Source organism: Telopea speciosissima, chromosome 1 (genome assembly GCF_018873765.1).
Source record: "Telopea speciosissima isolate NSW1024214 ecotype Mountain lineage chromosome 1, Tspe_v1, whole genome shotgun sequence".
Classification (NCBI taxonomy): Eukaryota; Viridiplantae; Streptophyta; class Magnoliopsida; order Proteales; family Proteaceae; genus Telopea; species Telopea speciosissima.
The window spans coordinates 66088792-66114567 of NC_057916.1; the positions used below are offsets into that span (position 1 = coordinate 66088792).

Sequence of the window (25776 nt, forward strand, 5' to 3'; positions counted from 1 at the left end):
CAAGTCTACTTCTTGTTTGAATTTACTACTTTGTATAAAATATCATGTCCTAGGCATAATATGACCATGAATCTTCATTATTTATCATGTCATTCACATAATGGCTATGCCTTTCCTTTTTCCCTAACTTCTTAGATCACAATTGGATAAAATCAAAATTTTCTAGCCTAAGAATCTTGCTGAAATTTAATTTGCTTTGGAAGGAAAATCAAGGACTAGGTTTTGAACTTCACAACCTTACATTGATCATCTACTTAGGCCTTAGCATTCAAGGTACAAATTTGCTATCAATCTTGGCTTTTAGCCGCAGTTAAAACAATCAATGGCTCCAAGAACACAGCGTGGCATGCGTTGAACAAGTTGCACCAACTGCCCTAGATCCACTATGGTTTCAAAAGATAGAGGACCTGAGCTTTACCCGGACTACTTCCGCTTTAAAAAATATAGTGGAAGGGCGGGATGTAGTGTTGGATGATCTCAAAGCTTCCATGGTGGGGCAGAGATTCGAGGCATTGGGGTGGACCAACATTCTCAACCTTCCCGAACCATACTACCTACAACTCATTTACCATTCTATGCAAACCGATACCGAGAACCGAGCACACAAAACTATCGGGTTGTTTCATGTGTCAAGGGGGTTCCTATAGCCTTCATTGCAAAGACAGCTTGGCCGGGCGTTATCAACGTGTCCATTGGAGGAGCAAGGACCTATTGTTCACTTAGAAGGAATCCCTATACCTTAATCAAGTGGGAGGTATTGACATTCGACGGCCATCAAAGGATCGAACTGCGAGTGGTGGATGGCTTCGATGAGGTCACGAAGCAACTCTCCAATCAGACTTGGCGCCTAGAGGGTATCGAGAGAGGGGTAGATGACATCGATGCCTTTCTTGGTCGCGATGGTGGCGGTGGTGCAATGTCTAGCTCAGCCTTTCTCTCAACAATTAAAGTTATCCCTGACGGTTCTTATAGTTCTTGTCTTAGGATGAACAACTCGGGAACTTTTAGAAATGGTAGACTTGTATATTTAATCGAGATGAACAGTAATCAAATGTTTTGAGTTGGAACAGATGAGATCTTGCATTTCGAGTTGAGAAAGACACGCTTATGCCGAAGGAGAGAACGGAACAATCATGGTGTTTAGATAAGTATCTTTTGATTGAGCAGGATAGAATCATATGTCTTTGTTGGAATAGATGAAATCATGAATGTTGAAATGGGAAGGATATGATTGCCTCCCAAGAAGATTTGGAATAATTGAATATTTATAATTAATCTTATATGTATCTCTATGTATTTGCTTAATTCTCTCTTATTTAAATCATTGTTGATAATTGTGCTTGGTTATGATTGATTCATTATTGTTTATGAATTATAACATATAGTTACCCATTTATGACCTACTTAAGCCTCAACCAAGCAATTATATAGTTGTAGCTTTACAGCCTATGGTTCAAGTCCTAAGTGCCATGTTGCCTATTATCTTCTAAGTTTTTGTTTCACCACAACCAAGATGTGTCGCACACAATCATTTATGTTCTTGAAGATTTTTAGTTTAGAACCTAATTGTGGAGAGTAAATCAAGAGTCCGCGAGATCGTGGTCGGTGCAGCATCATTGCTCGATACCACTGTCACGCCCCATCCTGCATAAGGGATAAAATACATTATAAGGGGTGACTAGGACAACGCTTGTCATCCTATTAAGCGCCAGGATCAGACACGTGTCCCAACGCATACCATAACTAATATTAAAACAATATAATATCGAGTGCGGAAAGGAAAATATTACATTCCAAATGATCGTAGTTTTCATGGAGCGTATAAAATCAATAATTACAAGATGATCAAAGCCTAGATGATAAATACCGTAGTTAATCCATTTTTCATTATCATCTAATAATGATTAACAAGGGTATAACAAGAATGTTTTTACATGGGCCTACGCCCTAAAATAAACAAAAGGGGAACAAGTCCCTAGAGTTCTCACGGCCCGTAGGCACAATTGTCACAAGGACACCCGTGCCATGTTCCTCTAACACGCCTTCCGGCTCCTCCGTACCGCATCATAATCTAAAAATTGTGTACACGAGGGGTTAGCTCTCCACCGAGAGCTGAGGGGATGGGGATGCACAAACACACAATTCACATAGTCCAATGATGCATGCATATGTTAAGTAAATTTTCCACCTAACATCACAACTAAGTCAATGGCATATGCTACGTGACAACTCGGGAGACACTGTGGGTCACTTAACTTATCGCCACAATGAAACCTCAATTGTCACCTGGGACCTACGCCGATCGAAGCCTCCAAGACCACTCAGTGGCGGACTCGATAACCAATACTACCATGATCGGCCTCTCCCACCTCCACGTAATCCGGTCATCGATTACCCAACACCTAAAACCCCGTTGGTAAGGGTCGTAGCATAAGGGTGTAAAATCCTAGCCAGCCTACATGCAAGTCCTATCGTCCCGAGAGGTAATCCGGCGCATCAACTTTTCATCGGTTTAGTGCCCAGTTACAAAGACGACACGGCATACATTCAACATGACATTCAACATAATTTCTTCATAAATGTATATAGTGTTGGGGTTCCACGCACCGCACCCACCGCACCGAGACCCATCAAGGTACAACATTACCAATCAACATCATAACATTCATATATAAAAATATGCAATATGCGCAAGCATGCTTAATAATTTATAATGATGACATAATATACAATGCAATAATAATATCAAGCCCAAACAACCAAACCCACTCACAATATGTGTTATGCCCCGATGTTATGAGTTGTCGCCGAAATCAAGTAACACGTCACAAGATGAAAACTTTAAACCTAAATAAAGAGTGAAAATAGGGTTAATTAAGTAAAGGGACGGATCCCCAAAAGGTCTCCCATAAATCATTTAAGTATAAGGTTTCAGAAGTGAAGTGGTTGCAGGTGTGGTTTCATGCCCAAATTCCGCAACCACATGTAAATCCTAGGAAACCCGGGGCCCGGACGCTTTTAGTCAAGGTCGGATGCGGATGTGGTTTCGTAAAACTGAATCCGAGTGTAAATCCTAGGAAACCAGGGCCCGGTGACTTTTAGTCAAGGTCGGTTGGTGTGGTTTTAAAATCAATCCGAGTGTAAAACCACATACCGCAGAACCGATAATTGAAGGGTTTCTCACTAGGGATTCATTTTCCAAGGGGTTTAAAGGTAGGGAGGCTTCAAGAAAGCTTCCTCCTAGGTCCATTAGGGTTCTAAGACCTCATTAGGTCCATGTAATCCCATGGATTTAAGAGAAAACAAAGAGAACCTAAATTAGGACATAATATGGTAGAAACCTTAAATTTCTTAAATGGAAAGAGATTACTTAGGCTTAGGGCTTGTAATGGAGTGAAATAACTCCACCATAATCTAGGTTTAGAGGTTCCATCGATTCCTTAGGTTCCAAGAGAACCCTAGGTCGAATTTCTCCCATTTCCCAAACCCCAAAACCTAAAATAGAAGAAAAGAGATGGGATTGAATGGCTTACCCACCCCAAGGTAGAAGGCTCCATGTTGAGGCTCCAAGAAGTGATCTTCAAACCTCCAACCAAGATTCTCCACCCTTCTTCCTCCTTTTCTCCTTCCTTCTTTCTTCTTTCCTTCTTTCTTCTTTCTTCATTCTCCTTTCTCTCCTCTTTCTCTCTTCCCGATTTAGGCTAGATGGGAGAAGAAATGAAAATGAATCCTTCTCCCCCTTTGTCTTATTTATAGAAAATGGGCCTTGGGTCCTTTAAGTTAAATGGGTCAATAGCTAAATGGGTTGACCCATTGGTTTTAAAAAAAGAACCCACTTGGGGATGGGTCCAATTGGTTGGGTAAGAAATAGAATAAAACCCATTTTTGATCCCACATGTCAAATGGGTTAAGAGTTAAATGGGTGGATCCAAGATGGCATAATGGGTTGACCCATGGTCTTATTTAGGGTAAAGGAATGGGTTAACCCATCTTTGGGTCAAATAGAGTCAAAGGGGCCCTCAAGTTGAATGGGCCTCTTAACTAAATGGGCCTCGCCCCACAGTTTCAAATAGAAAAGAACCCACTTGGGGATGGGTCCATCCACCATGGGATTATAAGCCCATCACACGCTCCCTTAAATAAGTGGGACCCACAAATGGAATATTCCCAACTCAACTAAAATAGCCCGGCGGTCCCAATCTTGACCCGCACTTCGAGGGCATCGAGAGAAAGGGTAAATAAATAAACTTAAGGGCTGGAACTTACTATTTCCTTGTCATGGTTTGTCAATGGTAAGCCCGTATCATGGTCAATAATTTGTAATCGGGTTTGACCATCGCTGAGAATACTCACCAAAGACGCGGGCGTTGATAACCACACGTCACGGGGAAGAAATAATAATTAATTATGATCCTGGGGTGCGGGTATAACAATTTTAGTCAGTCAAAATATAACAATTCTCATAGCTTCAAGGTGATTACTGTCTTTGCAAAACAGTAGTCAAGTCCAACCTGATTTATCTTGGGAGGCAGGTTTGCTGCAATCCTTTGCAGGAGTAGGAGGGTGCAAATTCTGTCTTAAGGACAGAACGACCTCGTTTGACTCAGGCCATCTTTCCGTCCTCTCCTTTTTTGTATCAGATTTCTAACACTATCTAATCTAGATAGTAGCCTCCAATGTCCAGGCATCCAGCAAGCGACGATGAGATAGATGGTGATCAATTAAGTATGCCCTCAGAACTTAAGCACATAAGTTAGTTATAATTCTCCATGCATCATTTTACTTCATCATTCCCCATTCTCTAATGGTTAGATATGATTGGTTTTTCATGAAATTCTTTTGTATTATAGACCCTCTTCCCGGTGACTATGAGAGCTTCTATCGTCTTGGAGAGCTGTGGGGTCGAAATATGATGTGAAATGCAGATCAAGCCCACTTGAGAAGATCTCCCTTCTTGGTAGCTAGGGAATGTGAAGGAAACCACACTAGGTGGGGTAGCAAGGAAGGTGAAGAGAAGGTTATGTGAAAGTGGAAACGAAGTGTTCCAGGGGTTCTCATATGATAGGTCAGCAAGAAGCTTCAAAACACAGCCATGGAATTGGAAAATGATAGAGGCTAGAGGCTAGAAGATTCAATTCCTAGAAAATGATATTTGATTCCTTTCTTAGCACCAAACCACGGTAAGCTAGAGGCTAGAAGTTTCAATTCCTAACGCGGTTGTACATGGGAATGTATGTACCATGCTAGAACTCCATGACAAGAGAATCAGGATATATCGTGGTAGATTCCCTGATCTTAGAGGGAGGTACCCAGGGAAATTAGATGGAAGAAGTGGAGGAGAATGGTCTTCTCCTCTAATTTGTTTTCTTATGGAGAAGATCGGGTCCAAGACGTTTTCATATATTCATTTTTTTTCCCTTTTGGAGGGGGGGGGATAGGGATGTAAATTGATTGGATTCGGCTCGGATACGGATCGGATGTGATCGGATCTGGATATTTCCTGGTCTAATACGGATACCTCTAAACGGATTTGGATGCGGATTGAATTCGGATTTTTGACCATCCGTTTACATCTATGTCTTGTGTAATCCGGACCTTCCTCTCCCTAGCGGATACAATTCACTCTCAATCCATATCTCTTACATCATGATTCTCTTTTCGTCATATTCTAGAACTTGTTGAATCTTCAAAAACCCTCAAGATTATTATTTACTTAATTTTTTATTATAAATTAAGTATTTGGATTTTTTTCTAGACGGATATTTTCAGAGTATTTGGATTTTTTTTCAGATATCTCTAAACGAATACAGATGTCCCTAAGTAGATATAGATGTGGATCGAATTTGAATTTTTGGTTATCCATTTACATCCCTAGTGGGGGATGTAGTGAGAGAAGAATTTAAAGAAAGAACTTTTCTCATCTATTGATCCACATAGCCTAGCCTTAATTGGGTACCTCTATCTAATGGTAGATCTGGTTGGATTGAAATTTTGAGGACATGTAGTTTAGTTCAAACGAAGTTGGTCATGTGGCAAAATGGATCATTGAAAAATCTAAGAATCATATACATGTGGGAGGGTATGACATTACATAGGTGTAAATGATTGAATTTAGGTTTAAAATTTAAATATGGTTTATTCATATAAGACAGAGTTTCCCTCAGGGGGGGAGGGTGGGAATGGGTAACGAGAGGGTCTTTTGGAACATAACAAAACCCTAGGAAGGGTTTATGTACCTTAGGATGGTGGTTGAACCGTCCTCTATGGGTGGAGGAAAACTCTATCATTATTCATATGTACCATCTCCTAGTTAGGTGTCAAACAGTCCGATATCATTTTGTCTTCCCACATGGTGAATATGGGTTTAAAATTTTAATATGGCAGGTTTTGTATATGACCGTCGTACATAATCAAGCACAGACCTTTGCCATTGGACAAGAACGGGTCAAAATGACCAGCCAACACCCCCATTTGATACATCGTAACTCGTCCCTCCTTTTATGATTGTTCATCAAAACCTCCCCTATTTGTCATTGGACAAGAAGGGGTCAAAATGACCAAATCACCCCCACCCCAATTTGACGAGCACAGATCATGTCCTTCTACAAGCACCATCCAAGGCACTTCAGGGCCAGTCACATGGAATCCATTGGAGACCCACAGGAGGAGTGAATTCCATGTAAGTGGCCTTGTGAGGGCCTTGGACAATATTGGTACAAGGACATGATCCGGTCTCCCCATTTGACACATCGTAACCCATCCCTCTTTTAATTGTTGGTTGTTCATGAAAACCTCCCCAAACAATATTTTACTATAGGTTTGTGTTTTTTCACTGTATTTCTGTGTTCTTCATAAAAAAAAATAAAAAAAAAACCCCTGTATTTCTGTGCTTTATGCTGACACTTGACTCCTAGAATCAAATTAAACCTATCACAAAAATTTGGGCTGACCTCACCCACCCACCCTCCCACCAAGTGGTATTTGGAAAAATCAATTTTGGCTTAGTGGCCAAGCTCCAGGAGGGGAGGTTGAAATCTTCCGTCTTCCTTCCGGTAACCTTCTTGTTTTTTTTCCCTGAGCTTACTCTGTGACCATGTTTTATTTGGGTCAAACTAGCAAGTTTCCTCTGTCTCTCCCTCTCTGTGTGTTGCTTCTATAATCTATTTAATCAACACAGTAGTCTCTAATGTCTAGGCGTCCAGCAGGCGATCAAGAAACAGACCATCTTTCTCATTATAGACCCTCTTCCGTATTTTACTCTAAATTTCTCTCATTCTTTTCCATTTGTTTCCCTCTTTCTTAGAATTTCCTTTTCGATTCTTCCTCTCTGTACCTCTTGCAACTAAAAATTTTGAGCTGGGTCATTTGCAGTTTCCTATTTTGAGAGAGATCGAAGAGGAACATGATGCATGTGTTAACAGATTGGATTGAGAAGTTCTGGGAAGAATGGGAGCTCCGGGCAATGGTTCTTCTCAGCCTCATATTACAAGTCATTCTCATCTTGTTGGGCAAACGCAGAAAGTACGTTTCTGGTAATTGGTTGCAGATCATTCTTTGGCTGTGCTACATGTCTGCAGATTCGTTGGCTACCTTTGCTCTGAGTGTCCTATCTTGGACCCAAGGACAACATGGTGCCAACGAATCAATTGCAAAGGCTATATGGGCACCATTTCTTCTACTTCACCTAGGGTCTCCTGACACCATCACTGCCTACTCTTTAGAAGACAATGAATTGTGGTTGAGACACTTGCTTGGACTAGTCTTCCAAGTCAGTGTAGCATTTTATGTCTTCCTCAAGTCTTGGGTGGGCAGCCGTTTCTCTATCCTTACACTTCTCATGTTTGTCCCTGGAATCATCAAGTATGGCGAGAAAAATTGGGCTCTCAGGCGGGCAAGTAACTCTATGCTCAGCCCACGTGACGATAAAGGTCCCAATAACCGTACCCATTTCATGGGGGGAAAAAAAAATGTTTCTAAGAAGCTCCAAGATATACCAGAAGCGAAGCGTAGAACAAACATCAATGATTTTCGACTTCAAATACCAGTGGATCAAGTTGATCTATCTGATGCAGAGATTTTGCACAAGGCTTATCACTTCTTTGTGATATTCAAGGATCTCTTTACAGGTCACATACTTAGCATTCAAGAATGGGAGCAAAGCAAATCGTTCTTCCTTCAAACTTCTTGGAGAAGCTCCTTCAAAATGATCGAGGTTGAACTTGGATTTATGTTTGATGTGTTGTACACCAAGGCCACCTTAGCTTATACCTATGTGGGTTTCTTCCTCCGACTGGTTTGCCTTGCTTTCACCATCAATTCATTCCTACTCTTTTTGACCCTCGAAAAGGATCAATATCCAGACATGGATATAATCACAACTTATGTATTGTTTGTCGGAGCAATTACTCTGGAGATCTATTCAGCCATCAATATTCTAATTTTCTCTGACTGGGCATTCCTCTGGCTAAGCCAAAAAAAGATCAAGATGATCCCAACAATAGTCTCTGGTGCCATGGAGAGAAGATTAACTTGTAGGAAAAGATGGCCTGCTTCAGTGGGACAATGCAGTATAATCACATGTTGCCTCAAAGATATATCATCGACAGTGATAGTGGGTGTTGTTCAGAAGCTCTTCTGCATTGACAAAGTGCTAGAGAAGCACCGATGGTATATGATTTCGAATGCATTACAACAAGATGAACTAAGAAAATTAATCTTCCAACAGCTCAAGGCAAAAGCAGAAAATATGACATTGGAAGAGAAGGATACATATCCGTTTCCATGTACAGGAGATGGTGTGCTTAGAAATAACAATTACATCTGGCATTTGATTCAGAACACTCTCGGTGAAGAAAATTTCGGCAAAAGCATACTTATCTGGCACATCGCTACAGATATTTGTTATGAGTCTAGATTTCATATCTCATCTGCTACTGAGTCGAAACGTGAATTGAGCAAGTTATTATCAGATTATATGATGTACCTTCTCCTAATGTGTCCTTTTATGTTACCTGAAGGAAATGGGATGATCAGGTTCCGAGATACTTTTGCAGAAGTTAAGGAGGTTTTCGAGAAGACAAAATCGTCAAAATTGGACAAAAGCGAAGCTTGTAAGAAGTTGCTGGAGAGTACGAAAGTGAATTTTGGATCAAACACAAGCGAATCTGTCCTATTTGAAGGATGCAGGCTCGCTGAACGTTTGAAACGGTCAAAAGAAGAGGCGAATTTGGATGTATGGGCGGAGACACTGCCTAATGTGTGGATGAAGATGGTGTGTCATGCTGCGGATAAGTGCACAGGGACTATACATGCTCAACAACTCAAAAGAGGCGGAGAACTTCTCACTCATATCTGGCTTCTCATGGCGCATCTTGGGCTTACAAGACGAGTTAGATTTACTACAGAAGGGCAGCAGCATAAACCAAATTGCCTTAAGGGCTAGGGTGCCTTATCTGTAATAGATTGTAAATCTCAATCAGGATAGTTGTAGCAATATTTGCTTTCATTTTATAGCTTTTTATTTGTGTGATGGTCATTTCTCTTGTATTTATTCTTTTATTGCAGCATTAATAGGGGTGTCAATTGATCGAGCTCGGTCGGGCCTAATGGGCCTCACGGTGCTTAAAGCCTACATTGTGATCGACCTCCCGTTTGAGTATTCGGGTCGGGCTAGGTTGGGTTTTGGGCTATAATCGGGTAATATAATCGGGCCTTAACAAGGACTTAAATGGTGCAAAACCAAGCTATGAGCCTGTTTAAATATAAACGGGTTTTAAACGGTTCAGTCCATTAAAACTGAATATTTAAATTTTACAATCCACCCAGTCAAACTTATCTAATCTTCCTTCCTTTCTTCTCTATTGGTGGAAATTCTATTCAAAATCTGACTTTTTTTTGATTAATTAATTATTCAATTTTAAAAACTTTAAAGTTAAATTTCTGATTTCAACATAAGAGTAATGCAACATCGCTTGGGACTTTTTTTTAATATACAATTTCTATTGCCCATACAATTAACAAAAATGGATTGATTTTTAAGACAATGATTAAGATACCATATTGATAAGAATGAGGGAAAAAGATGGATTATACATCGTTTGTTCTCATACACATTCTATCATTTTTGTCCTTCTCTGTCTCTCTTCACCATGTGGATCCTCATACATACAAACCGCATGAGGCACTCTCTCCCATATCACTATTGAATTGATATAGGAAATTCCAATAGTTGCCAGTAGTCAAATAGGGTCCAAGCCCATAACAAAGTTTACAACCTAAAGGGTCCGGCTAGGTCGGGCCTGGATTTAATTGGTCTGGTCGGGCGCCCAATAGGACTGTCTAGTTACTAAACGTGTCGGACTTAAGCCCAACATGTTTAGTTAACGGGTCGAGATTTAGTTGGGAGGCTTGGTAGGGTTTGTTGGGCCAGGCCTGGAATTGACACCCCCCTATGTAACAACTACAATATAAGGTTTCAACTCACATGGGTTCAAAGCCTCTCTAAAATCACCTGTCTGTTCACTGCTACTTGTTACTACTGCTACTCTTACTCCCGATCGCAAGTCGACACGTTGCCCTCTTCATCCGATCTCTACTGAAGACTCCACGCCTGTGAAATCCAGAACTCTCCCTTTTCAAACCTCTGTTGCCAAAAGGTTGAGCCACTGCCGTATCTGCAACCCACCACCCACCCCTATCGAACCTACAAACCCCACCCGTAATCCACCCTCGTGACCGGCAAGAAAACCCCCAACCCAGTTGCGGCCTGCTATCCGCCACTCCCCTTCACATTCACGACTTGCAAACTCCAACCGAGCCGTGACCTGCAACAATCCGTGATACGCACCCTTTCTCTATCCCCGTTGAACCCACCCTGAATCATATGAACGCACAAGCCAATTTGAAACTGAATCATCTACATCATTTGAATCCACAACACTACAAGTTCAACCTATTGCGTGTGAAAACCTCCGTCACCTGGTTCGCCCACGGATGAGCCTGCAAAAACCGAGTGAGCGCAAGAGAGCCGGTGTGGCTCCGGCCAAGGATTTTTCGACGCTCAAGTCAGGTCTCCAGTGTAACAGCGTAACAGCAAGTAAAAAGTGAGATGAGCGTTTGAGCTCTATACCTGGGTATTTATAGGATGAGATGAGGTGGTTGGAGGAGTCCTTGTATGGTAAGAGTCCTCTGTTGGTAGGGCTCTTCCACGCGGAGCGGAGTGAAGATTTATTTTTGGAGTCAGTCTCTTAATGAGGTAAGAGTCCTTATGGGAGTGTGATTCGATTCCGTGCAGGATTGTGACCCGATTCGTATCCCATGATTGTCGGGACACATTGACGTGGCTCTGTGATCTCCAGTGCGCCTTTATTGAGGTTTCTGGAGATGGCTCAACCTCGGGCGGTCGTAGCCTAGGTGCTCGGCCTCGGACAACTGTGGCTGCGGTGCTCTGCCTTGAATGGCCGTGGCCTCAGTGCTCGGCCTTGGGTGGTCGTGGCCTCGGTGCTCGGCCCAGTCCTCAACATATGTGGCATGGAAATTTCCTTCGATTATGCAGGAGCTCGGCCGAGTCATGGCGCTTTATCTACGACCAACTTGTGTGGGCTCGGCTCAGGGCTCGGCAGGCCTGAGCCTCGATCAGGGAACTTGGCCATGTTGGGGAGATCATTTTCTTGCTCTGCGCTCGGTGTAGCACCGCGTGCCGGGTGCTCGGCCTGGTTCTCGGTGGCTCAGCCTAGTGCTCGGCCAGGCAAGAAATGAAGTGCTATCTTTCTCCAAGTGAACGGTTTGGCCCGACCTTGGACGGCTCGGCTCGGTCCGATCTTGGGATTTGGTCTCAGCGCATCCACGTGGTGACCTCTGGTTGGTTGGGGATTCCTTGACTCATCACAGGCCCCCCACTCGTCAAGGGTCGGCTCGGCCTTGATGAGTACAGTCTCTCCACCCGTGGCCTGTTCTGTCCCGAGGTCAGGTCTGAGCTCCTTTTCTACGGTGACTTGATGTTGTACGGACTGACAGTTGAAGTGTCAGTGCCACGTCACCCGATGCCATTATGGCGCTCGGTAATTTGAATCGTCCTTTGATCTGGACCGTTGAATCTTGCTGAATTCTCATCGACCGTTGGATCTCGGCAACTCAGAGGTTATAAATAGGCAACCGTTCTTCTCTCACTCTTCATTGCTTCAAATCTTGGAGTGCTCAGCTACGGAGTTCTCATTTCTTCTTGTGCTTGGTGCCTTCCAGCCTTTTAGCTTGTCAAGTGTTCAGCTTTCGCTCAAGCTTCATTAACTAGTAAGTCTTCTCTCCTCAACATGTCAGTTGGTAGTGGTCACGAGGGCGGAGTGCTTGCCAGGGTGGGCGAGGGTACGAGTCCGAGCCGAGAGCTCGTCGCCCACTCTCCCCTAATAGACTTGTTGGGCTCGACCTCAGACGAGCCCCTCGCGGTGAAGCCTCGCCAGGGCGGTGCTGTCGAGGTCCCCCTGCTCTAGGAGTCTGGCCATGAGGCCCAGCCAATCTTTGGAGACCAAGCCAAGAGTTCGGGATCGTCCTCATCAGGCGATGAAGAGTTAAAATGGAGAGAAATCTTCTGAGGATGGGGTTGGCTCGGGAGATTAGACCACCGACATCCCCGAGCCTGAAGAGGGAAGCATCGACACGGTGGAGAGCACAATCACCAAGGCTAACCTCGGACGTCTGAGGGCCGCTTACGCCATTCCTGAGGACATTGGGCTCCGAGCTCCCAACCCTGGGGAGATGGCCTGTTTTATTTGACCCGACGAAGTTGCTCTATACGAGATGGCCTTTAGGTATGCCTTCCAGTTCCCGGTGCTTCTGCTGGTGGACCAATTTTGGATCGTTTCCATCTGTCCCCAGGTTAACTGACACCGAACGCGTGGTTGTTGATGTAGTGCTTCCACGTCTTTTTTCTCCTGATGGATCGAGCCGCGAGCTTGAATCTCTTCTCCCGGCTCTGGTACTTGAAAAAATCCACCGAGAAAGCGTGGTATTATTTCACTCGTCGAAAGCAACAGTGCTCGGCGCTGAACTCCTACAAATACCTGGATCGATTGCCGACCTCCAACAAATTTTGGAAGCCTCGGTTCTTCTTCGCCTCCATCCCAGATTGTCCCTTCCGAGCCGAGTGGAAGGAAATAAAGCTCAAGTACGTCAACCGAGTGTTGCCATTGAACGAGTACGAGTAGACCTCGTACAACTTGATTTGTTAGCACCCTCCTTTTGACGTCCAACAACTTTTAAACGAGGAGTTCTTGCAGGGGTGGAATCTGACCCCGGGTAGGGACTCCGAGCCGAGTTCATTACTTGTGTTTTTTCCTGTAGCATGCTCTGACTTGTCTTTTTCCTTTCTTTTGCAGTGGTCGGCAATGTTCCTCCGATGGACTAGGCTCGGCTCCGAGCCGAGATTCTGGAGGATAGGAGGAGGAAGGCCACCGAGAAGAAGTCCCGAGGTGAGACCTCCAAATCAAGGAAGGGCAAGGCCATACTGCTTAGCCCGAAGGACACTGTGGTTGGCCTCTAGGCCGGGAAGGGCAAGGCCGTCGCGAGCCCTCTGAGGAAAGGGAAAGGCCGAAGGAAGAGGGACGAGCTGAGCCGACCGAGGGGTCCGAAGGGGTCCACGATCTCCATTAACCTCATAGGCGGCAACCCTCCGGGGGTCGCCTCGCCTCCGGAGATTGCTTGGCTGGCCTTGGGGAGGGTCTCAGCCAGTAACGTCCCAATGCAGCCGAGCTGGCGTCTGTTCCCTGGGGACTCGGCCCTAACTTTTACCGCACATGCCAAAGAGTGGCTTGACCCGGGTCGGCTCCCCGTGGACAGAGACATGCTGGAGGGGTTGTCTGATCCAGAGCTCCTCTCCACGCTCTTTCCAGATTTTACCATGGTGAGTGTCTGCTCGGCTCTCTTTGAGTGACTCTGCTTTTTGGGCTCAACCCTTCTTATGCTTGGTTGGTTTTTTCAGGGGTTCTCTAAAGCAATGGAGGCTCTTCTTCAGTTCGAGCGGCTCTTGACCGCAAACGCCTCGCTCAAAGTCCAACGTGATAAGGCCAACCAGGATGCCCGTGCAGCTATCATGGCACACCGCAAGACCGCGGTAAAGCTTCAGACCATCGAGGCCGAGATCAAGGACCTCAGGGGCGCGATGGCGGCGCACAAAGGGGAGATGGAGGCCTTGAAGGGTCAGCTCAACGAGGCTAAGAAGAAGGCCAAGGCCGAGTTGGTACGCGCCCGGGCTGAGGCGGTGAGTGAGTACCTCACATCCAAGGAATATGAGGAGCTTGGCCACAGTTTGCGAAAGCCCTCGTATGAGTCTAGGTACGATGGGGGCTTAGCCGATCTGTTGGTCGGGCTCCGAGCCGCCTACCTCAACTTCAACCTCGCTCAGTTCGAAGATGATGCGGCCACTGTGGTCGAAGAGTTAGGTGACGAGGAAGGGGCCTAGGTTGTACAGACCTTGTTGGTCAAGGTCACTTCATTGGCCGATCCCTCCATCTTCGTAGGGGACCCCAAGGAATCTCCCATTGAGGGCGTCACCGAGAATGTTGCCAAAGACCGTGCCGAGGATACCGTCCCCTAGATGACCCTTTTTTCTTTTTCTCTGATGTATATGTCCCCATGCTCGGGGTTTTGACAATTTCATTTTCTCTTTTTTTTTTTTTTCTTTTTGTATGTATTGATCCGAATGGCTCCCTTTTGTACCGTGCCGAGCTTTCGGCTTTTGAATGAATGGAACATCTTTTTTCTTCAATTTTTGTCTAAGTGTTTGAGTTCGGTGGTTCTCTTTCTTTATTTGGTCATCGAGACTCTGTTCGCCCGAGCGTCGAGGCTGAGGCTGAGTAGCCGGGAGGTCGGGGACTTGGTTATTTCCAATTATGTTCTACTTGGTCGGCTCGGCTTGGGAGTTTGATCACTCGACGTGTGGATGGGCCGAGGTCTACCTCTCGTCCACCTGCGAGGGCTTAGCCAGTTCGTTGGTCTTAGTGACCAGCTCGGGTCAGGTGCCACATTGGGCAATGTAGCCGAGCTGTCCTCTTGGGCGAGCTCAATGACTTGGATCTTTTGTTTGGTTTTAGCCTCCGTTCTGCTCGGCCATGGTGAGAGTTTGTTTTGGTTGGCTTGCCAGTTATGAGGGCTGGTCTTATGACCTTGTTGCTGACCTATGAGGGTCGGTCATAGAGGTTGGCCAATCTATGAGGATTGGTCTTACGACTTAGTTGCCGATATATGATGATCGGTCTTTGACGTCGACTAGTCTATGAGGACTGGTCTTATGACTCGATTGTTGATCTATGATGATCGATCTTTGACGTCGGTCAGTCTATGAGGATTGGTCTTACGACTCGATTGCCGATCTATGAGGATCGGTCTTTGACGTCAGCCAATCTATGAGGACTGGTCTTATGACTCGGCTGTCGACCTATAAGGGTCGATCTTTCACGTCGGCTAGTCTATGAGGACTGATCTTATGACTCGGTGTGTTTTAGACTTAGAATGTTCTTGAAAATGAGGGAGAATTTCCATTTATTGAATCACAAAAATGCTGGCCGAAACCAGGTACATATGTGCTCGGTCAATGCCGAGCTAAGCTATATACTTTATTGAACTTCAAATTTTTTGAGTTCCAAGGCCTCGGTACCTTCTTGGCCCCCAGAGTCTGCAAGCGATACGTCCCTGGGTGAGTTTGCTTGGAGACTATGTACGATCCCTCCCAATTTGGTGCTAACTTTCCTTCTGTCTTGGTTGTCTTTGAGGTCCCCTGGTGAAAGTATCGCTCCTTCATTGAGTCGTAGCTATTTTCTGCTGGTATGCCGTGTTCGGAGTAGGGCATGCTCTCTAACCTCGTCATGGAAGTCAAGGTTGGCTCTCAGTCCATCTTCGTAAGTTTTCTTGTCAAAGTTGAGCAATCGATACGATGATGCTTTGACTTTGACGAGAGTGAGGGCTTCAGTTTCGTATGCCAGCCAAAAAGGGCTCTCCCCTGTTGGCATTCTTACCGTTGTTCGATATGCCCATAGGACGCTCGGTAGTTCTTCCACCCATCTTTCTTTGGCTTCATCCAGTCTTTTTTTGATCCTCGCGAGTAGTGTTCGGTTCAACACTTCCTCTTACCTATTGGCTTGTGGATGAGCTACCAAGATCGAGCAAAAATTGATGTAGAAGTGCTTGCAGAAATCTCGAAAGTGTGGGTTGTTGAATTATGCGCCATTATTCCTATTGAGTATCTTTGATAGTCCAAACCAGTAAATAACCTTGTCTCGAAAGAATTTCTCCATGTTCTTCTCAGTGATGGTGGCCAGGGGCTTAGCCTCGACCCATTTGGTGAAGTAATCGATCGCCACAACCACATACTTTCGATTTTCTCACGCCGGGGTGAAGTCTCCAAGAATATCCATCCCCCACATGGTGAAAGGAATCGGGCTCAGTTGGCAGGTCTGCTCGGAACTGGTGCGAACAGTTGGCACTTCTCACACGTCTTTACGTAGTTCATGGCATCTTCTTGTATTCCCACCTAATAGAAACCTTACTAAAGTATCTTGTATGCCAATGCTCGACCCCCCATGTGTCTCCTGTATATTCCTTCGTGCACTTTGGCCAAGGCGTACTCGGCCCCTTTTTGTGGCATCGGAGGAGAGGAGCCGAGATAGCTCTCTTGTACCTTACGCCATCAATCATTGTGTACTTTGCGGCTCGGATTTTAACTTTCCTTGCGCCGTCTCGATTCTTCGGGAGTTGATTATTTTCTAAGTAGTTAACGATTGGGTCCATCTAGGTCGGCCTGTCTTCTTTTATGTGCTTCACACTTTCTTCTTGTAAGGACAACTTCTCAAGAATCTCAATGTATACTGATCGGCTCAGATTCGAGAGGTCGACCTCGGCCAACCACGAGAGGTCGACCTCGGCCAACCATGAGAGGGAGTCAGCCATAGCATTTTCTTACTGTGGTACTCGGGTCATCTCAAAGTGCTCGAGCTCGAAGATTAGTGCTCAGGCTCGGCTCAGGTATGCCATCATTCTTTCATCCTTAGCTTCGTACTCACTATTGACTTGGTTGACCACAAGTTGGGAGTCGCTTCGTACTTTTAGTTACCCGACGCCTATGGCCTTGCTCACTCAGAGCCCGGCTAGGAGGGCTTCGTATTCGGCCTCATTGTTTGAGGCTGGGAACTTGAATCTTAGGGCGTATTGGATGCGGAAACCCTTGGGGCTAACCAACATCAAGCCTGCTCCACACCCGACGAAATTGCTCGAACCGTCAACATTCATAACCCATGAATGCTCGGCTTTTGGCTCGGCCTCAGCCTCTCTCATTGATTCGACATCCCGCACCTCGGGATTGGGTATAGTACATTCCGTGATGAAATCCGCCAAAGCTTGTCCCTTTATTGCTGTCCTCGGGTGGTAGCTTATGTCATACTCACTTAGCTCTACTGCCCATGCGATCAACCGACCCGACATAGCCGGCTTATGTAGTATCTTCTTGAGGGGCTGATTGGTTAACACCGTGATTGGATGAGCTTGAAAATATGGCCTCAACTTCCTTGCGGCTGTGATAAGGGCAAATGCTACTTTCTCAAACTTGGAGTACCTCGTCTAGGTATCGATGAGGACGTGGCTGATGTAGTGTATGGGCTTTTGTGCTCTGCCCTCCTCCCTGATCAGTACCGCGCTGACCGCGACCAGGGTCGTGGTGAGGTAAATTTAGAGTTCTTCTCTCGGCTCGGGTCAGGAGAGGAGAGGTGGATTCTCCAAGTACTTCTTCAAGTCTTCAAAGCTTGTTTGCATTTGTCGGTCCATTTGAAATCCTTCGGGCTTCGAATGTTCTTCAAAGTTTTGAAGAATGGGAGACACTTGTCGCCTGATCTCGACATGAACCGTGCTAGCGCCGTAACTCTTCTGTTCAGTCTTTGCACCTCTCGGATCGTCTTCGGGGGGCTCATCTCTTGGATGGCCTTAATCTTCATCGGGTTGGCCTTGATGCCCTGAATGGAGACCATAAAGCCGAGGAATTTTCCCGAAGTTACGCCGAAGGTGCATTTGGCGGGGTTCAGCTTCATTTGGTTCTTTCTCAGCACGCGAAAGGCCTCTTCCAGGTCGGCCAAATGATGCTTGGCCTTCAAGCTCTTCACCAACATATAATCTACATAGACTTCCATGTTTTTGCCAATTTGTGCACGGAATATGTAGTTCATTAACCGCTGGTACGTTGCTCCGACGTTCTTTAATCCGAACGGCATGACCTTGTAGCAAAAATTTTCTTGGTCTATTCGGAAAGCCGTGTAGGACTCAACCTCTTCATGCATTAGAATTTGATTATAGTTGGAGTACGCATCCATAAAGCTCAAGAGCAGGCCTATCAGTCGATCGAGGTAGTGGGTACTCATCTTTGGCACGCCTTGTTGAGGTTGGTGCGTCTCCCATTCGCTGGAACCATGATTACGCCAACCAAGTCGAACTTTCTTCCGGATGCGTTGAGCTTCCACTTCTTCCCTAATGCACTCGATCAAGGGGTTCCTACTCATCTTTTGGGCACGCCTTATTGAGGTTGGTGTAATTGACGCCTTTTCGAGTAGATTCCTTTGTTCTTCGCTCAGCAATGATTCGAGTTGTACTATCTTCGTTGGATCTTCATCGCTGAGGGAGAATGGGATGAGGTCTTCCACGGGTCTTTCGCGCCTTTTAGTGAGCTCATCCAGCTGGTCTTCAGGGAGGTGCTCGATGCACATTGCCATTCCTCAGACATTCCCCTTGTTTTGCTTGACGAAGGCGGCGTAGCACTCCTGGGCTTTCTTTTGATCACCTCGGATTTCTCCGATGCCATTCTCCGTAGGGAACTTCATCTTTGAATGCATCGGTGAGATTATGGCTTGGAGAGCAGTCAACGATGGGCGGCCGAGTATGGCGTTGAAAGCCACCATTGACTGTACTACCATAAATTTGACTTGGATCGTCGCTTGGCTTGGAGCTTGCTCGAATATGACCTGTAGGTCAATTGAGCCCTTGATTGTGGTGACGGCTCCTGAGAACCATGGAGGGAGGTCCCTTTCGATTTTAGCGCATCATCCCCGAAGCCGAACTGTCAATAGGCGTCGAGCGACATGAGGTCTACAAATGCCCCTGTGTCAACCAATACCCGATGAATGGGTCTCTTTGCGATTTCCACTTGCACTACCAGAACATCATCATGAGGTAAACTTACACCTTCAAGATGGGCCTCAGTGAAGGAGATGGTTACCTCGGGCCTCGGCTTTTTGCTCGGCATCTCCGCGACCGCTACGAACCGCGCATTCGCCTTGGCCTTCTGTGTGGACTCTTGTCCGGGCCCTCCAAGGATGGTGTATATGGGTGCTCCCTTGTCATTGCTCGGCCCGGATCTGTCATCTTTCCTTTCAGTTTGGTCCTTTGGGTCGTCGTATTCGGCCCTTTGACTATCCATCCTCGGCTTGGCCTTTCTCCTATCGCGATCCTCGGGTCGCCGACCCCCACGCTCTTCTCGGTCTCCTTTAACATATCGCTTCAGGTGCCCTACCTTGATTAGCTCTTCAATTTCTCTCTTCAGCTGATAACAATCCTTGGTGTTATGACCGGTGTCCTTGTGGAATTGGCAATACTTGTTAGGATTCCGGGATGACCCTGCTTGCATCGGTCGAGATGCATCCGCCGTCCTATTTTTGCATCAAAATCTCCTTACGCGAGGTATGCAGTGGAGTGTACTCAGGGCTTTGAGCTCAGTCAGTTCTCTCGGCTCTGCGGTTGGTCTTGGGTCACTTTTCATCTTTGCGGTCATCGATCATCGGCCTTTTCTTCTCAGCCTTGCCTTAGTTCCCTTTTCGGGCTTGGAGCACCTCTGCTATGTTTGCAAACTCATTACACCTCTTCAGGAGCTCGACCATGTTCTTTGTCGACTTTCGGGCCAAGTCTCTGATGAGGTCCATGTCTGTGAGTCCATTGCTCATTGTCGTGTGGGTCGTGGCCTCATCAAAATCCTTGATGTCCAAAGATTCTTTGTTGAAATGAGACGAATGCTTGGATCGACTCATCAGGCTTTTGCTTCACGCTGAGGAGGTTGACCGTCGTCTTCTTGCGCTTCTTGCTACTCTGAAAGCGTGTGACGAAGGCACTGCAGAGCTGAGCGAAGCTTGTGATAGAATTCGGTGACAACCATGAGAACCAGGAGGTCGTTGCGCCTTTGAGGGATGAGGGGAAAGGCCGACAAGAGACAATCTCAGCTCCCCCGTACATGGTCATCATCGCATTGAAGTAGTTGATATGATCAGTCAGGTCAGTCGTCCTGTCATATCGGTCGAAGGGAGGTGGCTTGAACCCGATCGGTAGTGGCGCGGTCATGATCTCGGGTGGATAAAGGTGTCGTCCGACTAGGGAGTAGGCGTCTGGGGTCGCCTGTTTCTTTAATCCCTCCACCTGCTCGGCCAAGTCTCGTAGCCTCTTCTCCAGCTTAGTTTTAGGTGCTTGGCCGTTCAGCTCGTTGCCTGGTGCAAGTTATCCTATTCATTTGGCCGAGGTCGGCCATTATGGCCTCTAGCTCAGGATCGACTAGCCCGGTCATCCCGTCGAGGTCGGCCATTGTGTTATGCTAGGTCAACTTGAAAGTTGGACTTGCGGGGGCTTCTCTGCTGTTCTTCTCGGAGAGGCGGGCTTCAACGCCAGGGGCTATGGCAAGATCTTTCTCCTCGCCTCGCGACAAGTCTCCCATTTGGTTCCTCCCCTTGTTCTCGGTGCTCCCTCGGCTGCCCATCCTCTCCGAGCCGATCAAAAAATACCGACCTTCCAGCAACCGTCGCCACCGGTTCAATCTCTCATCCTGCTCTCGGGCTCCGACGATGCTCCAGTTCATCGTGCCGAGCACTCCTATTGGGGCGCGGGGGAGGAGTTTTCTGACGGGGCGGATGAGACGATGCCACTTGGCTCGGCTTGACCCGACGCCGGCCACCATTCTGCTATAAATTCCCCCCAATGAGTACTGGTGCCAAGTGGAGTGCCGCCGGGGGCTGGCCCAACAACCCGCCTTGGGACATCTGTCCCATGAGAGTTTGCAACATCTCATTAGTACGAAGCACTTGTAGCTGAAGGTCCATAACTTACCGATTATTCGTCGGGGCCTCGGGATCCAAGTTCTCTGGTAAGGGCAGTGGCGGCGGCAGGTTCAACCCGTTTTGGTTTGGCTTAGCCTGAGTCCGGTCTTCTGCTGCCATGTCCAGCACACTCCCCCCATTTCCACCCTCCGGCTGCAAAATCGGGTTGGGAGTCTTCCAGTTGCGCCTTATGGCGACGTTTCAGGGGGCGGGGAACATCTCGCCTGCCTATCCGACTGCGGCTCATCTCCGCGGGAGGTAGAATCGTATTGCCCCGATCTTGTCTGCACAACCATTATCTTTGCTCTCTCGATTGGTAGAAAGGACAATGACTTATTGACGTCGTTCCCACAGACGGCACCAAATCTGTTGCGTGTGAAAACCTCCATCGCCCGATTCGCCCATGAATGAGCTTGCAAAAACCAAGTGAGCGCAAGAGAGCTGGTGTGGCTCCAATATGTTCTTGTAATCCATCTGCTAACACCAGTCACCCCACTTCACCTTTTTCATGGCATCTGCAGATACTATTTTTGGTCTGTATAGAACTCCCACTGGATTTAATCAACATTCGTTGCAACTATTGTCATGCTTTGGGACATCTAAAGTATTAGAGCCCTAACAAGAAAAATACTGAATCTGTGTCATTTCCAAGATAGTTCCAGCTATCGGTGTAAGTTTGGCCCTGTCAATCCTAACCCGCCCTGATCCCGAAAAGGGCCTGGGCCCCATTTTTCAACCCTGAGGGTGAGTTAGGTTTCGATTACCCTGAACTCGCCCACTCCTTAGCACACCCCATCCACTGCCCCAACCCCTAATACGTTCTTGTAATCCATCTCTTGACACCAGTCACCCCACTTTAGCTTTTTCATGGCATCCGTAGATACTATTTTTGTTCTGTATAGAACTCCCACTAGATTTAATCAACGTTTGTTGCAACTATTGTCATGCCTTGGGACATCTAAAGTATCAGTGCTCAAACAAGAAAAATACCGAACCTGTGTCATTTTCAAGATCGTCCCAGCTGCGGTGTAAGTTTGTCCCTGTCAACCCTAACCCGCCTTAAGCCCGAACAGGGTCTGGGCCCCATTTTTCGACCCTGAGGGTAGGTTAGGGTTCAATTTTTTAGGCCTGAGGTCAGGGTTGGGCTAGACCAGGGTTGAGCTCTTGGGCTGAGCCCGACCCGGCCCTGTATGTATATAATTATATATTATAATCATAATACACACATAACCCTAAAACGATGCTAGACAAGTTTGGAAATTTTTTTGGAAACTTAAACTTCTTCCTAAGTTTAAATTTTTTTTTTGGCGTGTATTACATGCAGGGATTCCGGTTAAAGATTTTATTTCGAAATGGACTCAGATCGATTCCACTTGTGCTGTCTGTGGCACTAGTAATGAGACCCTCTGGCATATCCTCCTCTCTTGTAAATGGGTTAAGCACATCTGGGTAGCTGGTCCTTTGGGTCTGAGGACTGAATTTCTTTCTTTTCCTTCTCTCAGACATTTCTGCATCTCTACTTTGCTGGATCGACAGCTTGACAAGCCTTCTTTAGTTTGGTTTTTTTTTGGTTTTTTTCATTACTTGTTATGTTATTTGGTAGGTTCGAAACAATTTTCTATTTAATTCTGTGCGACCTAACCCTGGTCAGACTCTAAGTCGAATAAACCAGTGGTTATTGGATTTAAACATTGCTCCATCCCATTCTCAACTTAATTTTAGTGATGTTTATTCTTCTCACCTAAATACTTTGGATCTTACTAACCGTACTTCATTGTCTAGTTTTGATTTACCCATGTTAGATTTTCCTGTTTTGCTATGCGCAGGGTTTGACTGCAAAGTTTTAGGTAAGCCTGGTTGGGTCTTTGGTTTTTTGGTTGATGGGAAATTTCTATTTGTGACTACTGATCGAAGTAAAAACAATCATTTTTTGGAACCTGAGCTGACTGGAATCCTCAACGGACTTGATTTTTTTGCCCTGAGAAGTTTGAAGCTAAAAGAAGTTTGGTGCTCTAATGAAATGCTACCTGGACTTCTTCCAACTCCATCCCTTCCCCTTGCCCTTTGCATCCTAGGCTATTTTTTGAAGATTTCTGCTAATTCTAATGACATCGCCTTTAAGCTAATTCCTAATTTGGCCCTTGTCAACTGGTTTAGGTGTTTTCTAGCTTCTGCCCCCCATTCCCCTTGTTGTATAGACTCTTGTACTTCTTTTTTCTAATATAAATATTTATTTTTACCATAAAAAAAAAAAAACAATGCTAGACAAAATCGTGAAATGAAGAACTTCATTCTCTCTCTCTCTCTCTCTCTCTCTCTTCATTTTCTCATTTAGGTACCGTTTGACAACGTTACTAGTGTTTCTATGCCGTTTCTGACCAAAAACGTATTTTGGTGTTACTGTTACCAGAATAACGTTACTGGCTTCCTGAAAGATGTTTGATAAACCTGTTCCAGAAACGTATTTGGAACACTATTAATACTGAAAGGTGTTTGATAAAACCTGTTTCTGTAACAATTTTGTATTGATTAATATAAATTATAAAATTGCCATTTTTACTAAAATACATATAAAGTCATGGATGGTAGGACATTAAAAATTATTTTTAATAAAACAAAACACATATAAGCAGCCCAGATATTCCACAGAATACCCACTGCTTGTGAACCCTTGATCTTATCCACAAAGTAGATACGGATAACCGTTAATGTGACTTGTATAATTGCAGAACATAAAACCATGAACAAAGCTTTGATGTAATCATCATTTGTTTGCTTTAAGCAAAAAGAAAAAAAAAAAATCTCATAATGATAAATTAACACTGCAAGATTCCATTTGAGGTAGAGGTAAAGGGGATAATAAAAACAATTTTATGGCATGAAGGTGTTAATACTATTTCAGAGAAGAAAAAGAAATGGGGAAAAAATGAAAAAGGAAGCCCAAACCGCTAAATGGAAGCTTCATCTTCCAAAATCAACCTCCAGAAAAGGAGAGTGAAAACACAATGTTTACATTGTAGAAGAAGAAGAAGACCATCAGTACAACTCAGGCCTTTTGCCAGTGATAGGGTATAGGCACTAACATAAGAGGTGTCTTCTTGTTGAGAGTAAGCGGGAACAACTCATCCATGTTGATTTCTGCAATTGTTGTTCCCTTAGGCAGTTGCTAATCAAAGCTGTAAAGAAGATTTGCAAGACTAAGCTCCACATTTGCAATTCCCATATTCATCCCTGGGCAAATCGTCCTACCCGACCCGAATGGCAAGAACTCAAAGCTATGCCCTTTCACATCAAGTGGGTTCTCCATGAACTTCTCTGGATCAAACTCCTCTGGTTTCTTCCAGTACCTTGGATCCCTATTCACTGCAAAAATGTTAACAAGAAGCCTCATCTTGTTGGGAATGTGATACCCTTCTAGCTTGCAATCAGCCATTGTTTCTATAGCAATTAAAATTGGGACTGGTGGATGCAATCTCCATGACTCCATCACTACTGCCCTGAAGTAAGGAAGATTTTCTCTGTCACTCTCTTCCACTTTCCCTTTATTTCCAATGCAACACCTGATCTCATCTTGAACCTTGTTCAACACTTTAAGGTGCCTAGCAAGCTGTGTCATGGTCCATGTCATGGTGATAGCACTTGTATCTAATGCTCCCAAGAATACATCCTGAAACATTCACAAATTAAAGGTCAAGTTAAACATTTAATCAACTGGGTTTTGACTAATTTATAAGTAAACATATAATCTGTGGCTATGAAACTGAAATGGAGAACAGATCACTGTTAAATAATGGGAAAGGGAAGATAGGGAGGAAAGGAAAAGAAGTATTTTTTTTCACTAATTTATTTGGTATAAACAATCATGAAAATTGGCAAATTCAGTACTTTGCACTAATTATTACGGGAAGAAAGAAAATTTTGAACTTTTTTGAGTTTTCTCCCTTTTCTCATCCAATTGAACTGTCTAAAAGAAGAGCATAAGAAACAGGGCAACTGAAAGCAAAGAACAGGGATTAAAAGCATACCTTGAGAACTCCCTTAATATGTTCTTTGGTGATGCGAATGCGACTGAATTGATCTCTCTCCAATCGAAGCAAGACATCATGTCTTCGCGTTCTGGTTTGGGTCTATTGGGGTCGAGATGATCTTCAATTGCAATATCAAAGAAAGAATCCAAGTTGCTGAAAACCCTATTAATCGTTGCAATGTTAGACAATAAGTCTATCAATGATCCATCCAAAATAAGAGAAGAAATCCGAAGCATCAAATTGCTCATAGCAGACATAGCGTCATGAACTGCTTGTGCAAATCTACCATAGTCGAACCCCTGAATTTGTAAGGTTGTGTTTGGTTGAGTAAATCAACAGAATGCAACTCTGTTGGACCACAATTCTAAATTAATAAAACAGTTTGGTTGCCTAATTCCAATGGATTATAAGAATTATGTAATTCTGATTTTTACACTAAACTTGATCCATATCTGAGTTTACCTCTTTAGGTGAACTCAGATATGAATAACAAATTCTAGGCTTAGTATAAATAACATCATCCAACTTTGAATCATAAGCTTCTTGCCCTAAATCGAAAAACGATATGAAAATCGTGATTTTTGCTTCTACTAGGGAAAAACGATCGTCATCTTCCATGGCCTGAACCTGCGTTCTCTCTCTCTCTC

At 45.0% G+C, this 25776-nt stretch overlaps 2 protein-coding genes across 2 annotated transcripts; one reads left to right on the forward strand and one right to left on the reverse strand.

Annotated features, from left to right (window-relative positions):
- The first annotated feature begins 7402 nt into the window (after positions 1-7402).
- Positions 7403-9442, forward strand: LOC122653124. Its single transcript, XM_043847066.1, has one exon. The coding sequence runs from the start codon at positions 7403-7405 to the stop codon at positions 9440-9442; it is 2040 nt and encodes a 679-aa protein (XP_043703001.1).
- Positions 9443-24267: 14825 nt separating this feature from the next.
- On the reverse strand, positions 24268-24717 carry LOC122653132 (cytochrome P450 71B25-like). The gene has a single exon (XM_043847077.1). The coding sequence runs from the start codon at positions 24715-24717 to the stop codon at positions 24268-24270; it is 450 nt and encodes a 149-aa protein (XP_043703012.1).
- Between the last annotated feature and the right edge of the window lie 1059 nt (positions 24718-25776).

What these genes read in the sequence shown, in the direction of transcription:
- LOC122653124 (XM_043847066.1), top strand. Translation starts at nt 7,403, where the DNA reads ATGATGCATGTGTTAACAGATTGGATTGAGAAGTTCTGGGAAGAATGG.
- LOC122653132 (XM_043847077.1), bottom strand. Translation starts at nt 24,717, where the DNA reads ATGACACAGCTTGCTAGGCACCTTAAAGTGTTGAACAAGGTTCAAGAT.